General features: G+C 36.6%; 2 protein-coding genes across 2 annotated transcripts in view; both read left to right on the top strand.

The window, feature by feature from the left end:
* The window catches only part of Polr3E (RNA polymerase III subunit E), a 148008-nt gene that overhangs the window by 32078 nt on the left and 99829 nt on the right, over positions 1–16101 (top strand). The window lies entirely within an intron of this gene.
* Syngr (synaptogyrin) lies at positions 649–15140 on the top strand. Its single transcript, XM_073075661.1, has 5 exons — positions 649–870; positions 2601–2838; positions 10844–10980; positions 12085–12265; positions 13005–15140. The coding sequence occupies exons 1-5, from the start codon at positions 769–771 to the stop codon at positions 13034–13036; spliced, it is 690 nt and encodes a 229-aa protein (XP_072931762.1). The 5' UTR covers positions 649–768; the 3' UTR covers positions 13037–15140.

Genomic DNA, 16101 nt, shown 5'->3' with positions numbered 1-16101 from the left:
ATTTGGAAGGTTTACTTACGTTTCAATCCGAAATATGATATTAATTTTTAATAACTCCACAACAACATTTTTCAATTATTACGCGCTCAACTTTTCTACTAAAAACACTTATGCTAAACTTTCCCTTTGGAGTTTGGACTAAAAAATGGTAGGTAGGAATAGATTTATGAATGGAATTACTGGAATAAGGATTACTTAACACTTATTTAGCGCAGTTGCCAGCTTCTGCTTAACTAAAGTCAAAACTAAAAACTTTTTGCCGCCAATGGCCTTCTTCAGCCTTGTTGCCAGTTGCCTGCTTGATTTTCCTATTATTTTTACTGCCTTGGATTCTCTGTTTTTGGCTCATATTTTTTTCTTTAAGTAGATAAATATTTCTATACAAGTGAACTCATATCTATACGCAATAATTTTTGTATACGTTTCTTTAATCTTTGGTAAAATCATATAAATTGCACATATAAAATGTGTAAATCATATAAAGGTGTATTTACTAAAACACTTACATTAATATTGTAAAATGCGTAAGTGACATAATATTACTAAAGATAGGTAATTCAATATTAAATTAAAATTTTTAAAAATGTCGCCTCAATAATCAATGTGCAATATATTATTATCTGTGCCATAACATTTGTCATTCGCGAATCTTGTCGCCTCTGCGCGATCGATAACTTTATATTCGTTGATTCGGTTTTTCTCGAGGTCGGTTCATTGATGGACTGTGAGGTTTAGCAGTGCAGGCACTAGGGTTTATAAGTGCGAAAAATGGATACCACTGGTGCGTACGGCGGTGGCAAGGCTGGAGGAGCGTTCGACCCTCAGGCTTTCGTGCAGAGACCGCCCGTAATAGTAAGGGCGGTTTGCTGGGTAAGATATATTTTATTCTTTGTTTTATCAGCTCAACAAATCAATTTTCAGTTTCCGAAAAAAAAACGGATACCGTTTTGCTTTCCACGAATTAATATTTTTAATCGGAGCAAAGAACCTTTAATAAATTCTACAATTACATAAAACTCAATACAAAACTTAAAATGCGCACAAGTGCATTATGGGATTTATCTGAAAAACCTTAATTCCTTTCGTTATATATGTAGTTACTCGTAATTAAACACAATAATTGCAATCATACAGTTGACCTTGTAAAACGCAAATCGGCAATGGGAGTCATCGCAGTGTTACTGCTGAAATAATCGAGTATTTTTTGCGAAAAGAAAAATAAACAGGTTTTCAGAGTAAAATAGCTAGATTAGAGTAAAAACGGATAAATAAATAAATTTATTGATTGACCTATTTATTTACTTTGAAATAACCATTAAATTGTTTCCAATTGCAATTTATAGAAAAGAATCTTACTGCTTACTTGAATCTTATAATTTACGAAGATTTGAAATTAGATCAAGGTTAAAAGCCAATGAGGCCATAGACAAATGATAATTGGAAATGGCTAAATAAAAATATCTCAAATATATACAATTATAGTTAAATTATACCTGGAGTCAGCTATAGAGTTTCTTCTGTCCTACTTAAAATTTATTGTACATGATCTTGGCTGCATTGGGTAATCAGTCAGGTTTTATGGTGCATATCCCTTGCATCTATTACATAAATTAAATAATTGCTATGTCATAACGGAGGCTATTTTCAAGGCACTTAATATGGGTAGAGCATTGGGACAATACATTAGCTTGTGCTAAAAACATTTCATAAGCTGAATTTGCTTTTAATAACTGATTACCATCATAAATATTTCAATAACTAAATAATGAATAATAACTATAAATAAATGAATACCACACCCATTTTATGATTCCGTTTTAGTCTGCAAATGCACAATTTCAAGATTTTTGTTTGTATTTAAATTTTAGATTTTAATAAAGTAGATTAAAAATTTAGATTTTAATAAAGTATCCAATTATTATGTACATACAAAGTAATGTATGCATGTATGCGTGGGGTGTTTTTGTTATATAATTTATATATTGTGCAATTTTTCCTTATTTAAATTTATAGTCTCTTTACACTTTTATGTTACTGAGTATACATTTATTAACAAACAAAGTAATTATTGTATTTCTTTTACAATTAATAATATATAATTATCTTAAAACTCACAACCCCAAAACAAGGGTAGATCACAATTTATTAAGCAGTGTTGGGTGTGGTCGGCAGTTGGATAAATTTTATCCATTCTTCTCAGATTTAGAATGTTATTATCCTTCAATTGTGGGAAACCCTTGTTTAGCAGTGGGCTAAAAGAATAGCACCTTTTAAGCAGCCAAAGCATACTGGTTGAAATTCAACCTCTCAGTTTGGGCATCCGAGATACAAATCCCAGACATGTATCTCTTAATTGAAAGTTATGTGTGTATTAGAAGTTATTATCAAATTCTGTTGTGGCATAGGACTACATCATGAGAAACCTACAAGCCTGAGAGTTGTTTTTTAAGTTGTCAAAGGGCTGAAAGTCTACCAATTTGCACTTGCCTAGCACGGTGGGATAAGGCCTAAACCCCAGACACTCTGAGTGGACATCTGCTCCCAGTAGCGGGATAATAAGTTTACAACAATGATTAATATTCTGCATTATTGCTCCCCAGTTGTTCAGTGTGATCGTAATGGGCTGCATATCGGCTAAGGGCTGGTACGTGAGCAAGGTGGACAATAAGGAGTACTGCGTGTACAACGACGACACGAATGCTTGCAACTACGGCGTGGGCATCTCTGTGATAGCGTTCATCGCGTCAGTTGGCTTCATCGTTGGGGAGTACCTCTTCGAGCAGATGTCCTCGGTGAAGACCAGGAAACACTATGTGCTGGCTGATATGGGCTTCTCTGGTGAGTTTTGTTCCCTACTATAGAAGTAGAATGAGCAATAGAGCAATCTATTTGACGCTTCTCTTCTCACGAAAACGCTTCTCACCATGGGTATCTGTAATCAACCCCAGATGGGATAGAAGTCCTGTTTGATGGATGGAAAAAATGGAGGATTAATTTTAAAAGCCTTGTGTACTCTCTTATCATGACATATACACCAAAATACAGCAACTTAATACTGTACCTCCGAATTTGAATCGAAAAGGGTTGCAGGTAAGATAATAAATACAAGAGCTACATAAGATACATTCTCATAAACAAAGGTTTGTCTGACTGGAGAGTTACTATAAAAAAAAAAACGATTGGAATCCGATGACACCTCATATGGTCAAATTCGTTATGCCGTACGTATACATACATACATACATACATACATACATACATACATAGAAAAACATTATCCTTCTACAATCGGTAACATTACATAAGTATTTTATGTTTGAATTTTTGTGTATAAATTTTTCAATTGTATTTGAAACATATAGAACCCGATTTTGATCTGCATTTTCCTGTTCACATCATTATATTGTGATTGTCATGCGTTCAACATTTAAGCTAAAAATTAGATAGTATTATCACGCTATGGCATTGGATCGTCGGATAGGTACACATAACAATATGTAGCGGTTATTTATAGAAACTCATTGAAAATCCAAGCAGGATTTTATAATTTTTTACAGGAAAAGAGATGTCCTTATGTACCTTCTATGTTTTTTTTTACTATATATGTATACTAGCTGATCCGGCATACCTTGTATCGCCTCCAAATCTATTTATGAAATATATTTCATATAAAATATAGCCTGTTACTCGTAGATAATGTTGCTTTCCTTTTTGAAAGAATACGACCAAACAAACAAAGTTTTCCTCTTTACAATATTAGTGTAGAAGTGTAGATAAGCACTTGAATATTTTCGAAATAACAGATAGCTTACTTTGCGCCGCGCAAGCTTACTTGCGTGAGAGTCTTGTTTAAATCTGCACAGGTTCCAGACAAATAGGATATTAAAAAGGATATTTTACGTTTTAGTAGAATGCAAAGATATATTTGAACGGACTTTTTAAGATGTAACTAAAATTTTGAGTGACATTTTATTAAGTAGAAGTACTTTTTATTAAATAGAGTTAGATTAGATTGTAGTCCTAACGGAGATCGGCTACCCTGAGGATAAAGTTGAAATGCTCCGTATAAATTATCTCTCTTACCACACTCTTCAAACCAGAAAACAGCGGTGCTTAACGCTTGTGTTATATGGGAAATATGGGGAAATATGGGGCATTTGTTACTCATAATAATTTTAGGTGTTACTGAAATTACTCGTGTAAAATATTATAATGACACGGTGACATGTGATTTCAGTACAAATGTTGCAAGTCACGTGCCGAGTTTGCATTTCAATGTCTTGAAAACGTGACACCGTGTCGTTGTAACACAATACTTTATTAGTATCGATGACAATTATCGATTCGTACTTATTATATTTTTGTCTATTCTGAGCTAAGATGCGATTTGAGATTTATGAAGATTTTTCGTAAGATCGAACTAATATGGTTCGACCGGAGAGGTACAGCAAACCAATTTCTAACGTGGAGTAATTCTTGCGTTTCGACTTCTTACTCAAAAGTAATGACGCGTTTGTGCCTGACCTCAGGTAGGACTGATTCTGTCTGGATTTGAGTACTGATGTCCATAGGCGGCACTTGCAATATACTATCAGCTTCATCTACGATATAAATAAAGAACTACGAAAAACAAATAATTCTTCTGTCCTCAAAATAACAGGTATCCTACTTGAAATCACTAATGCGTTTTCACCTTTTTTCACTGAAGCGTCCCATATACTAAGTAGGTCACTTCTTATGAAGTATTCCTTTACCAAAACAACACAGAAGGGCGAACTTTACCCTTGTAAAACATGCTTTGTAATGTATTGTACCCTTGTAAATAATTATGTATGTGTGAAAGAAGCGTTGCACATAAAGTGTGGCAGGAATCCTGCTTGAATTCAGATGTAGGTTGCAACATTTTTGTGTTGCCCGGTGTCATAAGTGGTGAGTTCTGGAGTCTTATCTGCAATACAAAGACAACTGTTACAGATCTTTATGGTTACCACATTGCACCCTTCAAATCAGTAGTCAGTCAATTCGCAGCCTTTAAATGGTATAAAACTCAGAAATAGTAGCAATCGGGCTATGGCGCTAACGCCGAACCTAAATCTGAAAGAACCCTGTCAATACTTACTATAAGTATTTGGAGTATTTGGGCTTGATCCAAATTTTCTCGTTTTAACCGCTTAACAAATTTTAAACAAATCTACACGAACAAAATACCATTTTAGAGTCTATTAGATTGATAGATCCACGTCTCATATCAAATCGCTTTCGCTCTAAGGACGTAATGGTCCGTTTAAACGAAGCGCCGAAGTAATTAAGACAACGATTGGTCCCGACCTAGATCTCGGCTCTCAGCAGATTCATGCAGATTCATCTCGCACTGTAACCTTCCATATTAACCTCTGACCGAGAATCGTAAGCTATATGTGTAACATGATACGTACAAGAATAAAAATTGCAATTTGAACTTTGTACTAACATGCCTTGGAATGACGTCATTTTTAGGGGTCAGTGCCAGAAGAGTAAAAACGGGATCTTATTAAGCCGTTGCGGTCTGTCGCAGGGTTCTGCCTTTTCTTGATCCTTTTTGATTTTATACCTACGAATTTTCAAAATTTGACAACTATTGCCTAGATAACATGTCGAATAGGCAAAAATTAGGTTAAGATAGATCGATACCATCTGGTCTATGATTTCCAGCATTACTTGACATCGATCGATCGATATAAGGTAACAGTCTGTTATATGTTATGTTTTGATGCTGGTAGAACCCTTTGTGGTTCGACTCCGATAGCACCACCGCCGCATCTATTTCCGCCTCATAACAGCAGTGTTAAGCGCTGATGTGTTCTGGTTTTAAGGGTGGGGTGAGGGAGCATAGATTAGTAAAGATTACTCACACCTAACAAGAAAATGTAACCAGTTTTGACAATTGAAGTTGTCACTGTCATCTATTTTCGTGTTTGAAAAATATTAAACATGTAGTTTTTAGAGAATTTACGAATGAAACTATATTTCGCCGCACTTTTTCTTCGATTTCGTGTTTATGCACGACTTAACATTTAACATTAAGTTAGCAGCTCAGGGGTAGCCGCGCATCTGTGGCCGACCTCAGATAAGAATATGTAATCCTACGAGTATCTGATAGTAGATGTGCTATGGGTGGTACTAGCCACTTACTAGGTGGACTGCATGCACGTCTGACTATTCCTATACCACTTATATAAAGATAAATAAAGTCCAATAAAATTTAAAATGACCAAATTTAACAGCCGTAGTACTGCAGTGTGAAATTTTCAGCACGAATTTTTGTTTATAAATAACGGTTTGGTTGGTTAGGTACGTGACTACGTGTATCCGAAAATAATTAAACCTGTCAATTTTGCGCTCCATATGTTGACGACGGCCTCGTTAAATTAAAAACTCCGGCTGCCATTCTTTTTCTAAATTTGGCGCAACGAATTATCAACATTTCCTGTTGCGTAACTATAAGGTAATTAAATTTTAATTTAATTATTTTATACAAAGTGTAGGTAACATGTGTAATACAATTTTGCCGGCTATTAATAAACTATCGAATTATTGCCTACCAAAGATTGAAATTTAACATTTTTTAATATCGCTCGTTACTAATAATCAATCTATACAGTGTTTTGCCTACAAAATATTGATTTATAAGCAGATAAGTTACAACTAGAATGTGCCCGACGCATTGATAGGTGAAACTGTCCTATTCTAACAATGGAAACCTGAGTTTTGGTTTGAATAATGTATGTAAAGTATGACAGGAATACTAAAAGAATACCTTTTAACTCTTGTCTTCAGGGGCTGATGTTCTTCTGTTATCGATGAGGGTAGGACTCATATTCAGTTTGCGATCGGACATACATTTCCATGGATGACAATGACCACCTGTGACAAGGTTCAGGTAGAATGATATCGAGGGGTCCGAGGTTTAAATCCCAGGCACGCATCTCTGATTTTTTTGCAGGTAGAATGATATCGAGGGGTCCGAGGTTTAAATCCCAGGCACGCATCTCTGATTTTTCAAAGTATTAAATATTAATTATGAATTTCTTAAACGGTGAAGAAAAACATCGTAAGGAAACCTTATGCAGGTCTGAGAAATCTTAAAAAGATGGTCGAAGTCTATCAATTCGCATTTGGCCAGCGCTGTGGACTCTAGCCTGCTGCTAGTTAGTCCTGCTTTTTCTGAGAGGAGACCCGTGCCCAGCAGGGGGACAGTAATGGGTTGATGATGATGATGATATCTTTGCAAAGTTGAAGTAGCAAAACCACCATGCGATCTCCTAAACGTGTTAGTAGTCTTCCATGGACATTAGTTAGCTTACAAATAGGAGAGCAATTTCACCTACAATCGATTACCGATAAATGTCGCCTACCACTGTAGACTAGGTTAGAACGCCTGTATAATTACGTCGATTTTACTACACCCCTCTAAAGAGAACACATAACTTACAGTTACACTTACACTGGACGGTAAATTCTTTCACTGCGTGTTACATTGCACGTTACGTTACAAGTCTGTACCCACCTTTACAAGTCAGAAATAGGTGCGGCTTTGGTTTTCCGCAGTCGAACAACAATGGGTCCTATTACCTCGAAATCCATTATGTCTGAGTTTGGGACGCGTATTTATTTTAATTTTGTAAGGATTCTGATGGCATACATTTGACGCAAATGATTGAAACCTGTGATAGGCCATCATCTTGAAAATCACTAAAGTTTAGCTGGATTTGGGATGCAGATGCTGTGACACTTTTTAACGATTCTGGATTTAAAAGTCTTTGCGTTAAGTTATACGAATTCTTTATTTATAGTTAGGTAATAGGTATACACCTATCAATTTTGATCGTCGTTCAGCTTTTAAGCAGTGCGGAAGATCGCACGGAAAGAGATAACACAAAGAATGATCGAAATCTCTGTAACTTAATTATAGTTCATACCTAAAACAATATTCCCGATTATAAGATAGTTTGGGGGCTTACACCTTGTGCGGTCTCTGTAATAGGTATGTGCGAATTACATTCCATTATCATCTTGATACACTCATCGTACGAGATTACATTTGGGTCAAATAATTTAACCCGAAATAGGTTATTGGTACAGGTATTGATTCATTTCGCCGAAGTCGAAAGCCTCACGAGGTCGGGACCTTGATGTGGCATAGGTGCCTAAAAATACCAAATGTTATGAATTTCTTGAACTTATAATCATATCATTAGTGTTGACCTTCGAAAAATCGTGAATTCATGTGACGGAACCACCGTGTCACCGGCCGGCCGTATCCCTGGATGCCGTAGGTCTATTTTTATTTTGTCCCTGTAGTTCCGAGACCAGAATAGAGCTATGGTATCCCCTGCCTGTCGTAGAAGGCGATTAAAAGAGGCTTTCGGGGTTTCGGGCGTTAAGACTGGGAGATCGAACTGCACGGTCAGCGACCACGGGAGGACTGCGGTATGTGTGGCCGCATACCGTCGTATACACTAGACGGTGTGGTAAGTGAATCTCATCAGGGCGGAGCCCGACAGGGTTGTGCGCTGAGAGGACTCCGGTTGCATTCCTTTGGAAATCCCGGAGTCTACGCAGCGCTGAGGACGGTCATCGTGGGGGCTTTAGTGCGCTAAAAAACCCACAACCCCGTGTCGCTCCCATGACACCGGATACCTTTTGAAGGTCTACTTTTATTAAAACGGTACCACCAACTATAGTGTTGTTAATATGGCAGAGGTGGTAGAACGCTTCGTGGTTCAAATCTGGTGGCACTTTTATTTTTGCCTATTAACAGCAGCGTCAAGCGCAGATGTGTTCTGATTTGAAGGATGTGGTAATGGTAAATTGTAAAACTTTATTGTGACTTTACCAGCCACAAGTAGCAATGCATCTGTGGCCGACCTCAGACCTGCAATTCTATCTGAGGTCATATAGATGTCAATTTGGAAGTAGCCTCAAGTGGGCTGTATGTTGCGACAATGTATTAAATATTCAACTGTATTGATTAATACAGTGTAAATATGCAGGTACCTACCTTCTTTCCCTTACCTTATTTGAAATGTAAATGAAGCAGTTGTTTACTGATATGATGAGTTATATATGTGATATTAAATATATGATATTTGATGATGGTAGTTTTTGTACGGGTTGCTATTTTCGTTTTGTAAGTAATATTACTTTTTAACGAAATATTTCATTAAGATGATAATTGTCTAAGTAGCATTGCGGTCAAATTATTATTAAAAGACTAAAATACTAAGTACGTTAAGAAATTAACGTATTTTCTAAAGTTTTAGAAATTCTGCCTACCGGAAAAAGCAAAGGTATGTACTGTGTATACCTTCAAATTTGGCCAGGGTTGTGAACTATGGCCTATACCCTTTCTCACTCAAAAAGAGACCCGTGCCCAGTAGTGCAAAGAAATGGATCGATGATAAAGAAACAGTACCTACCTATGCATTTTAAAAACATGTTTTGTCCTCTATCGATGGAAATCTCCGCGCCCTACTGACCTTACGATCAACGAGAACTTCGCTCGTAACTTCCTAACGCGCTCTCTTGATGAGCCGTCCTCAATTCCACTTTCCAGTAGGTATGTTTGTGTTGGTTTTACAGGAGAATCTTGTGAAATTCGCATAAATTCAAGCCTCACGCCCGTTTTAATAATCGATATATGCGTTGTTTTGGCTACAGAAGATCGACCTTTGACGATTGCATACTAGAAAGGGTTTTGTTAGATTTTGATGTTTGATACTAAAAATTTAATAGATTCAGTGTTAATTCCCACAGCTAGCCAAGGTTATTGTCCACTAAAACACGCCAGAGATCTTAAAAGTGAATATCACGATGTTTTTCTTTACAGTCAAAGCAAGTAATAATTATTTATTTTGTAACATGTTTCTTCGAAAAATCTATTTGTGAATCTCAAACTCGGTTTTCTAATCGATCTTAAGTATTTTTTTTTATAACATTAAGAAAGCAAACGAGCATGCAGTACACCTGATGGTAAGTGGCTTCTGCCGCTCATGGCTCATCTGTAATCAACCCCAGATAAGATTCTTACCTGAGGTCGGCCACAGATGCGCCGCTACCCCTAAGGACTAAGCTGGTATGCCTCTCAAAAGATTGTCTCCATCACCAGCGCTTAACACTGCTATTATTAGGCAGGACTAAGTAATAGCAGTAGTAAGCCGTATTTACTACAGAGTAGGTATATTCCTACAACCCCTATCGATTGCGTTCCTCACACTCCCAACAGCCCGCTCGTCAATACCGTCGGTCGTAACTTTCTTCGTAAACTTGTTAACGCTCATCTTCGTGGAGATGACATCAAGTCCACTACCCAATTAACGCATTAAAACTTTGTTTGGAATTAATTTGTTTATTTTATTTAGTTTTATTAATTTTGGTCTTACATTAAATATTAGATTCGATCATAAACACTTATAGGGGTGTCGTTTTCTACAATATAACAGCAGGGCCCCTGTGTAGGAGTGATAGCCTAGTCGAAACTAGGTCTCTCAGTCGGGGGATATAGGGGTTCGACTCCTAGACATGCTCCTCTGATTTTCGAAGGTTTTGTGTTTAGATATTATAATTAATCTCTCACTTGCGTAACTTGCTATAACGTTAAAGGATAGCATATAACACCGAGGAAATCTATTCAGCCAGGCAGAGATCTAAAAATTAGAATTCTGTTTTAGGTCTGAATGTTTGTGTATTCGTAGGCACTCACGACACAGGGAATCCGAGGGCCTGTGAACGTATGAAGCATCTTTAATTTAACCTCAACTGCGTTGCTTCCCTTAATGAACATGTTTTACTTTGTATTTTCCAGCGTTCTGGGCGTTCCTGTACTTCGTGGGCTTCTGTTACCTGTCGAACGCGTGGGGCAAGACTGAGAACCCACCGATGGGCACCGCGAACAACATGCAAGGCGCCATTGCCTTCTGTTTCTTCTCTATCTTCGCTTGGGTGAGTCTTCCAACCATTTTATATGCAACTGCTGCTTTTATTTAGAAGGTAGTAGGATCCTTTGGCGTTTCTACTTTACAGGCACTACCGCTTTGAACGGTTTAGTTTTAGTCACGAACGTGCAGGAACAATTAAGTTCGTTAGGTATTTCCACAGCGCTATGACATGAGACTCTTCAAAAAAGTGCAAAAAGGGTTAACATGCAAAGCCGGCGATGCATTATCGACTAATTTATTTGTTGCAAATATCCATAGGCGATGGTAAATGTTTATAACAAGGATGTTAAGCGCTGCTATGTTCAGGTTTATGTACACTATGGGGACAATTATCACGCAATTGTTATTTAAAATTGACGCCATTTTGGTTTATAACTTCTATAGTATTCAAAAAATGTGACGATACTACAAATCTTCAGTTCAGGATACAAATCAAAACACATTTTCTTTTCCTACAATAATTCAGTATCATTTGAGATTTGCGCTCGGCGCCGTGTTAATGAAAGATAATTGGCGCCTACGTATCGTAACAGCCTGGGAGTATAATTGTTGATGCTGCAAGATTGCATATGTTCGCTTTATATATCGTTTGTGTATGTACTATATTAAATAATAAATATTCTTGAATAACACAAGTTTCTACCTTAATTTAAAAAACGATGTACATAAAAAATTGGTGAACTTTCGTGTGGATGAAAAATAATAGAAATAAGTGTGGCGATGGTGCCTCTGGAGTTGAACTTCGAAGGCTTCTTTCTATTTTCAAATTAGTTCAGTTTTATCTTACAAACCTGACCAAACAGTGTTTTTTTAAAGTATAGATTATGGCATTATACCTCCAAAGGGGCAATACGTCTATGAAGGGTAAAGGTATTGCGAAGTCTCAAGAAAAATATAAAATGAACAATATATTACTCAGATTTTAACTAAGGTAGTCTTAATTAAAAACGTTTCGCTGCGTTATAGTTATGTGTATCTGATTTTAGTTAGAAATTGCTGAGGATAGGATTTCGCGAAATAAGGGGGTTGTTCTATAAAGGATTGGAAAGTACTAGTTTAATCATTAGAATACCTTCAATTATAAATTCACGTCTGTCCTCTCATCCAGGTGGCCTGTGCGTTCTTCGCGTTCCAACGCTTCCGTATGGGCGCCGACGCGGCGTTCGCTCCAGCGTACGAGGTGGAGGGCGCCACCAGCCCCACGTCGTTCCCGTCGTACCCGGGCCACCCCGGCGCGCCCGAGGCCCAGCCCGCGTACAGCGAGCCGCCCTTCTCCCAGCAACACGATGGTGAGTTACAGAATGATGGCCTTTTTAGGGTCCCGTACCTCGAAAGGGAAAAACGGAACCATTGTAGGATCACTTTGTTGTACGTCCGTGTATGAAAACCCTTTTTCTCGGGAACGCATTTTCTCTGGAGGTATTAAGCTGAAATTTATATCAAAAGATACAGCCGTTTATGCCGCAAATTTTCGAAATTGGCCACTTTCGTTGTTTGGTGGATACCTCCGGGATCTTCGAAGAAACACAACCGGAGCCCTCTAAACGCGATTTCCCTATCAGGGACAACAGAATGATAGCGTGGTCTTTTGAACTCTTCCTCTACCGGGAAAAAAAATATTAAAAATTAATTATACCTTGGTTGAACTTTGAAGGGAAACATCATTGGGAAACCTACCCGCCTGAGTTTTTATAATAATGTTTTCAAAGATGTATGAAGTCTACCAATACCTAGCTAGCGCGATGGACTATAGCCTAATCCCGTACCTAGTAGGTCAGTAATGGGATGACGATGACTTATTGCTTTATTTTAAATCAAACATAATAATTATTATGTATATTAATCAACGGGTGATAGTGACAGTAATGTTATTCTAAATATAAAATGGCGGACGCCTCAAGGGGGCGAGCATGGTTTATTATGTAATCCCCTGATATCAAATAAAAAGGGTTTCAGAGTTATGTTACAAACTGAAACGTGTTGATTTTTTTTAACTTTTTTATTTATATATCGTTTTAATGTTTCCAGGCAATGTGGACTACACCGCTCCGACCTACTAGGCTGGTTGCTGACGAATCTGTTTCACACACTACTACCATTATTCCACTTCATGTACACACGAGTGAGTCATAATTAATGGTTAATTATTTCTGCCGTTTAAAAGATCTCAATGAATACCGCTAAACTATTTTATCTTGAACTGTAACATGCCGTCAGTCAGTAGGAATGTGAGGCATTCCGTATAGTCTGACTGGCTAATCTCCGTTTCACACGAGCGCTTAAAATCGGTTCCGTTAAACGCCGATATTGGTACTTTCGATATTACACATTTATGTAATTGTGTAAATCCGACTTAACTTCTACCGCAAAATCTTATTGATTAAATGAATTAACTGTCTTAAAATCCGACGCAAAGCATTTAAAAAAACATCGCAAAAAAAACGCCGTCGTGCGAATGAATATTTGAAAGCTGTTTGTTTTATCTGAACGCTTTTTAACGGACGTTTATAAAGCGCTCGTGTGAATGGGGGATATTTGTCATTAGTCATTTTAACCGCGTCTAATGCCACCACTGACTAAATAGGAACATGAGGCATTCCACTTTAGTCGGAAACTGGCGAACCGTAGTCATATAGACGCGTGAATTTTCAATAATAAAACAGCTGTGTATTACCAAAGTATTAATTATCACTTAGTCGTCAACCACCTTTTAGTCTATTAAATTATTAATTTTAAGATTTATTATTTTAAGATTTCCGACTTAAAAAGTGTAGTCAAAATAATTAAAATTTTAATTCAAACTGGACCTTTACTAAAACATTTTTTTTAATATTTTGTTTAATATATTTAGCAAAATATATTTTAAAATATAACCCACAAATATAACCGCTTATCAGTACCTGCGACATATATGTAGGTATGTATATTTACGACAATATCCGATATCTATTGTATAATACAATATTCCCGATATGTAAATACATCTATCATTATATTATAATATCGTAATATCAAAGTATATTTTTCGTGCTTGTGATTTTTGAAGATGTGATATTTTTTTCGTCGTAATTTTTCGTTTGTGTTCAATTGAATCGTGTAATGTTTTAAAATCATTATCGTTGTGTGATTTGTTTCAATGAAAATTGAATTCGAGATGGTGGTTTTTATATACAGGGTGATTTGAAAGTATGCGAATTCAGAAATAATAAGGAATAGCCAATAATGTTTAAAGGAGCTGTGGGGTTGATGCAGATAATAACAAAAACCTCATGATAACATTTAAAAAAATCTATTTCTCTAACTGGACATTAAAAGCATCTTCGTAACTCCTTGTAGCATTTTTTATTATTCCTTATAATTTCAGATTAGGTCATCTTCGCACATTTAAAAAAATCACCCTGTACATACTCCTTATTCACACACGCAACAAGCGGAAGATAAATACAAATTAAGCTATTTTGAAATAAAATCTTTATTGAAACAAGTTATAATTACATGAGATATTTTGTGTATAAGATAATAATGGAAAATATACTTAGAACAAATAATTTGTCTCTGATACGGTATGATCGTGTTGAGGTAGAAACGTATGGGTTACGCTGCGTTTTGTTGCAATTCTATTTCCCACTGCTGGGCACGGGTTTTGCCCATAATTGGAGGAGGTTTAGAGCATATTACATCACGATATTCCATTGTGATTTGGTGTGCAATGGCATTTGTAATATCTTCTAATAAAGCGCTCTAAAACACTAAGTTGAAATACTTCTAATATCGTTATGACTCCTAAGGGGTTAATGTCATATGTTGAAGGATATAGTACGAAGGGAAAGAGTAACGTGGTTACGAGGAATAAAAATTAACAAATATTAAAAAAAAAAATCCAAATATGAATTTATGGAGTCATAACAATATTCCGTTATCTTTTTGGTATAGAAGGGGTCATGACAATATGGCACTATCGCAGCTCAATGGAACACAATTATGTCTCTTCCTTTACAATGAAATTCTGACATTGACGTTTTATTCCAGTGCTTTTCAAAGTGTGGGTCGTAAGCGACAATATCACGGCTATGATGTTTGTGACCAATATTGTATGTGTAAGAGAAGTTTGGGAAACACTGGCTGGTTTTATAAAACTGTCTTTAGTACCTACTAAATGAGAACGATCATCAACGATCATACCGTACAAATATTGTATTTATAACCTGCTTGAGGAGTTAAAGCTGATATTTAGATGAAATATTCTTAGGTAAAACGGCATATCTCTATGTATTTTCAATATTTTGTTACTAATTAGGGTTATTTTACATGTACAGACATAGAACGTGACAGACACGTGGCGTGCCAGACAAAATTGCATTACTAATACAATGTGTATTAACGGCAGGCAGTGATAGCCTGGTGGTTAAGAAACTCAGCCTCTTGATCGAGGGGTCCGAGGTTCAAATCCCAGGCACGCATCACTGATGTGCGTTTCAGAAATTGATTATCACTTAAAAGGTGAAGGAAAACATTGTGAGGAAACCTGAGAAATCTTTAAAAAAATGGTATTAAAAAATCTTTAAACAGGTAGGTGAAGACAATTCGCAATTGGCCAGCGCGGTGGACTATGGTCTAATCCTTCTCATTCTGAGAGGAGACCCGTGCCCAGCAGTGGGACAGTAATGGGTTGATGATGATGATGTGTATTAACGTATATCTACCATAATACGAGCGCCAATACACGGGCTGTGACTGTCAAAATATTGTATAGAATAATTATAATTAATAATCATAGTTTAAAAACTAAAAACCACGCTAAAATCACAAGGTAAATCGGTAATCCTGATTCCTGACAATCCTGATGAGGAGAATGGGATACAATTATTAAAATCTTGTATTGTCATCTGTTCTTGATAATTGTTAAAAAAAATAAATTAATCGGACCGTTCAAAGTGGGTAAAAATTCAATTCAAAGATTCCGTTACATACATACAGGTCAAGTTAATAAAAGCGGGGCAAAAATACAATTTTGTCTGAAGCGAACCGTGCTTGATACGTTCTATGTCTGTAGATATAAACAGGCCTTACATGTATCTTTAGAGGTCTACAGTATAGTATAGGGCATTATGTGCAATGGTTAATT

Source organism: Epargyreus clarus, unplaced genomic scaffold (assembly GCF_041222505.1).
Source record: "Epargyreus clarus isolate Ecla_fem2 unplaced genomic scaffold, WU_Ecla_fem_2.2 ptg000008l, whole genome shotgun sequence".
NCBI classification, from domain to species: domain Eukaryota; kingdom Metazoa; phylum Arthropoda; class Insecta; order Lepidoptera; family Hesperiidae; genus Epargyreus; species Epargyreus clarus.
The sequence above is the reverse complement of the archived record's forward strand: the minus strand, read 5'-3'. Positions and strand labels throughout refer to the sequence as shown.

Coding starts and splice junctions, on each gene's coding strand:
- Syngr (XM_073075661.1), top strand. CDS start 769: ATGGATACCACTGGTGCGTACGGCGGTGGCAAGGCTGGAGGAGCGTTC. Junction 10,981..12,084: donor TCTTCTCTATCTTCGCTTGG/GTGAGTCTTCCA, acceptor CCTCTCATCCAG/GTGGCCTGTGCGTTCTTCGC. Junction 12,266..13,004: donor CTTCTCCCAGCAACACGATG/GTGAGTTACAGA, acceptor TAATGTTTCCAG/GCAATGTGGACTACACCGCT.